Below are 4,360 nucleotides of genomic sequence, written 5' to 3'. Positions count from 1 at the left end.
TGAGGACAAAGACCCCTCCCACACAGCACCCAGAGAGGACATGGAGCTAGACAGATGGACGGATAGGGCCAGGTACCCACCCGGGTGTTGTTCCGCTCGGCCTTGAGCTCTGTGATCTCCTCCTCACGCTCCAGCAGCTGCTCCCGGCATACGTTCAGCTCCTTGGTGAGCGCTGCAAACTCCTGCAGACATACAGACAGTGAGACCCTTCAAGGGAACCCCCCAGCCAGCCAAATGCATCCCCACCCTGCCCAGAGCTGGGAGGAAACCCAGGCATCCTGGCTCCCAACCCCCAACCCCTGCTCTAATCCACCAACCAGCTCCCACTCCCCTCCCAGAGCCAACAAAGAACCCAGGTGTCCTGGCACCCCCTGCACCTGTATCCCAGGGGACTGCACCTAAACCAGCTGAAACACCTTGAAGAGGAGGGGCCCGAGGAGGGGGAGGGAGTGTCAGTGTCACCAGGAGGGAACTGGTCAAACTGGAGCAGCTGAAGCACAGCACCAACTTCCTGGCAGGTCTGACAGCTACACAGAGCCAGAGCTGGCCCAGTCAGTGCACCTCACTCCCAACCCACAGCCCCCTGCTCCCCCAGTGCCCCATATCCTAGACCCACAGCCTTCCCAGTGCCCCTTCCTCCTGACCTGGGGCAGGGCGATGTTGAGCTGGCGCTGCAGGGACTCCTTCTCGTGGGCAAGCTCCCGGAGGCGGAGCTGGGCAGTGCCCAGGCTGTCCTGGGTATCACGCAGGGTCTCGAGCAGGCGCTCGCGCTCCGTCAGCATGTTTACCATGAGCTGCTCAAAGTTGGCCTCGTCGGCCCCATAGGCCGAGCCACGGCGGTTGTCCTCGCTGATGGTAGGCATCACCTCACACATCATCCTGCCGGCTGGGTTGAGGGCAGGGCCCTGAGGGGCACCGCGGGCACAGGCAGGACAGGGGAAGCTAGTGGGGGGCCCGGCCCGTCTGGGCGGGGGCTCAGCACCCCAATCTGCTGGGGTTGAGGGGGGGGAAAAGAGAGAGAGAGAGAGTGTGAAATGGAGGAGGACACTTGGGTTCTGCTCTGGGCAGGGCGGTCTGGTGGAAGGGGAGTGGGGTCTGAAAGCCTTCATGCCTGGGTTCTCTCCCAGCTTTGGGAGGGGAAGGGGGTCTGGTGGGTTGTAGCTAGGAGGGATAAGGTAGGCTGAGAGCTTGGATGCCTGGGCTCTCTTCTGGCTGGGCGCCTGGTTTGTCTTCAGGCCTGGGTGGGGATAGGGAGTAGGGTCAAATGGGTTGGGGTTAAGAGCCAAGACACCTGGGTTCTCCCCCAGCTCTGAGTAAGAGGAGTACTTTACAAGAAACCACATTAACCAGGGACCACCATGAACTGGCCCCAGATCCTGGGGCTCTGGGAGCCTGTGGCCTGCTCAATCCCCCATCCCTCCCTGATGCCCAGGGCGGACTCCTACGCTGGGACTCCCCCCTCCCCCCACATTCATTCTGGGGTGGCATGAAGTCTGGGCCCGTCCCCAAGGGCTTGTGCCCCTCAACATGGGGAGCAAGGAGGGAGAATGCATGGGGTGGGAGCTGCTTCAGGGCCTCCCTAGGGGCCATGATGGGCTGAGGAATGAAGCAAAAGGAAAATACAGCTCCCAGCACCCCCCAAATGAGACCCCTCCCAGCCCCACCAGCCCAAGAGCCGTGGAGCAACAAGGCCTCAGACAGACACAGACATGGCCATGCCAGCAAGTGCACACACGTGTGCACAGACCCCAAGTTTCCCTCACATGCCCGTGCATACCCATGTGAGCATGACCACTGGAGAGGGCAGAACATGGGGGTCGAGCCAGGTAGACAGACAGACAGATGTGGATGGTAAGAGCAGGTGGCAGTGGAGGAGAGGGGCTTCTGCCCCACAGGCCTCCACAGGGGCTGGCTGCATAGAACACAAGGCCAGGAACCCCAGCACACACATGTGCACACAGAGCCTCCCAGGACCAGCTCCTCAGAGCCTTGCCACATAGGACACGTGTGCATTAACCAGCACAGCTCCCTCAGGTCTCACACAACATGCATGTGCTTGTGTGAACACACAGTCCCCAGCAGCTCCCTGGGGCTTTGCACAGCACAGTGCACACATTTACATGTATGCACAAGGCCTCAGGGCTTTGCATGCTGCAGCACACTTGCTCTCTTGCACATGGACACACCAATGCACAGGTAGGCATGCAGGCACCCAGTTCCATGAATAAAGCAGTGCATGGAGCCATGGGCAAACACATGTACACACACACACAAACACACCCAGCTTCCCTGGGCCCTGCACAACACTGCACACGAAGCCACCTATGCAGGTGCAAACATGTGATCACACACATGCAAGCAAATGTGATCTCACACACACACACACAGCTACCTGGGACCTGGCACAATGTGGCATGTAGGGCCACACATGTTCACACAGACATACAACACACCCAGGCAAACTCCAAGGTGTTTATAGTTTCCTCAGACCACTGCAGAGCCTGGTACACAGAACCACACATGTGCACCCAAGTCCTCAGGGGCCCATGCCACACGGTATGCAGAGCCACACATGTGCAAACACACACGATTCCTAAGGGTGCTTGTACAAATCCTAGTGAACACTTGGGGACTCGTGCACATGCAGGGACACATGCACACGTGCACACACATGCACAGACATGGGGGCTCAAGCATATGCGTGAGCACGTGCACACACACACACACACACACACACACACACTCAGGTGCACCCTACTTCACAGCGGGCTGAAGGACAGAACCACACGGCAACATGCTCCAGCCAACTTTGGTCCTGTGTGCCAACTTACACACATGCATTAGGACCATGGCACATCTGCACATGCGTGCCCTTGATGCACATACCTCATTCCTCCCCAACAGCAACATGTGCAACTGCCACACACTGGGGCCTGGGCACCAACACAGGCCGGGGCGCACACAGTCACTGACATGCGGGCACACTTGGGCACACCACAGCTGGTTTGAGCCCCTTGCATCCTCATGAAGATAGTCTCCTTCCATATACACACAGATCCCCGTGTACCTACAGATATGACCCCACATGCAGAAACACACCAGTGCCCTCGTGCATAGAGGCCCAACACATACAGACATGCCTGTGCACCCTCAGCCATACCACAATCACTCCAGGACCCTCCCCTCTGGCTCCTGTGATCCTCAAGGCTTTGGACTTCCAGACACCCCCCTCCCCGCTTCCAGACACATGTATCATATACCAACACAGTATCAGTGCATGCACTGGCACGTGGGCCACGGAGCAATCATACACCAGGGTGCCACAGCAATAGTGCCCCAGCATGTGCAAAAGGATATCACACCCATGGTGTACGCATCACACCAATAGCACACTAGCATGTCTGTGATACCGCACATGTGTTGCGCAAGGTGTGGAGACTCCACCTACACACATCGTGCCAACACTGCCTCCCAGCTTATGCCGGAATACAGGTGTCGCACCAATGGTGTGTCACGACAGCAGCATGCATGTCCCAGAGAACATGGAAAGGGACCGATGCCAGCGCATGCACCCCCACATCATGGATACAGTGCACAAGCGGGTCTGTGGCATGTGACTGGGCACAAGTGTAGGGCAGCGTACATGCGTGTGCAGGGCTGTGTGAATGCATGTAAGCCTGAGTCCACATGCCCCCCCCTCCACACACAGCAAGCATGAGCAGGGGAGGGGCTCTCCTTCCCCTTTGCACCTGTTCACACCTGTCTGAGGTGGCAGAGGGATGTGTGCAGACTTTGAGAAGGGGGGCAGGGAGCAGGGTCTGAGGCTGGGGCCCTTTCTGGGGAGCAAAGATCCCCCCAGCAAAGAATCCACCCTGGCCCAAGGCCTCTTCCCAGCACAGATGCCCCCCTTCCTCCTCCCTGCCAGCCCCACAAGGAGATGGATGGGGGGGTCCACGGGGCTCTAAGCCGCCCCCCCCAGCCAGGCTGCGGGGGAGGGGGAGGAGGGGAAGACAGAGATACCGCCTGGCACCCTGAAAGCCAGACCCCTCCCCCCAGCCTAGCTGCAGACACAGACTCCATTGCCCTGCGGACTTGGTGGGGGAAAGCTCCTGTAAGGGAGGAAGCCAAGAGACAGCGTAGCCACCACCCCCTAGGAGGGACCCCAGGCTGGGGTGGGGGGGGAAATCAGGGCTGGGGTAGGAAGAGCATAGACTGGATGATGTTGTGGGGGGTATGGGGCAAAGCCTGTGTGAAGGGGGTTGCAGGGCATGGGCAAGGGGTGCACTAGGGGGGAATGGGCAATAGGTGCAGGAGGGAGGCAGATGGGTTGGGGGTGCACGGGTGGGGCCCAGGCCTAGAC

General features: G+C 59.3%; 1 protein-coding gene across 4 annotated transcripts in view; it reads right to left on the bottom strand.

Annotated features, from left to right (window-relative positions):
• Positions 1 to 4,360, bottom strand: part of PPFIA3 (PTPRF interacting protein alpha 3) — a 28,730-nt gene that overhangs the window by 21,603 nt on the left and 2,767 nt on the right. For 3 of the 4 annotated variants that reach the window (XM_025196321.1, XM_025196333.1, XM_025196322.1), the window contains 2 exons: positions 645 to 991; positions 81 to 182 (listed from right to left, as the gene is read on the bottom strand). In XM_025196321.1, coding sequence (XP_025052106.1) covers positions 81 to 182; positions 645 to 991 — 449 coding nt within the window. The remainder of the gene's footprint in view (positions 1 to 80; positions 183 to 644; positions 992 to 4,360) is intronic. The other variant, XM_025196327.1, reaches the window with a different exon arrangement.

Source organism: Alligator sinensis, unplaced genomic scaffold (genome assembly GCF_000455745.1).
Source record: "Alligator sinensis unplaced genomic scaffold, ASM45574v1 scaffold647_2, whole genome shotgun sequence".
Classification (NCBI taxonomy): Eukaryota; Metazoa; Chordata; order Crocodylia; family Alligatoridae; genus Alligator; species Alligator sinensis.
This window is presented reverse-complemented; position numbering and strand designations above follow the sequence as displayed.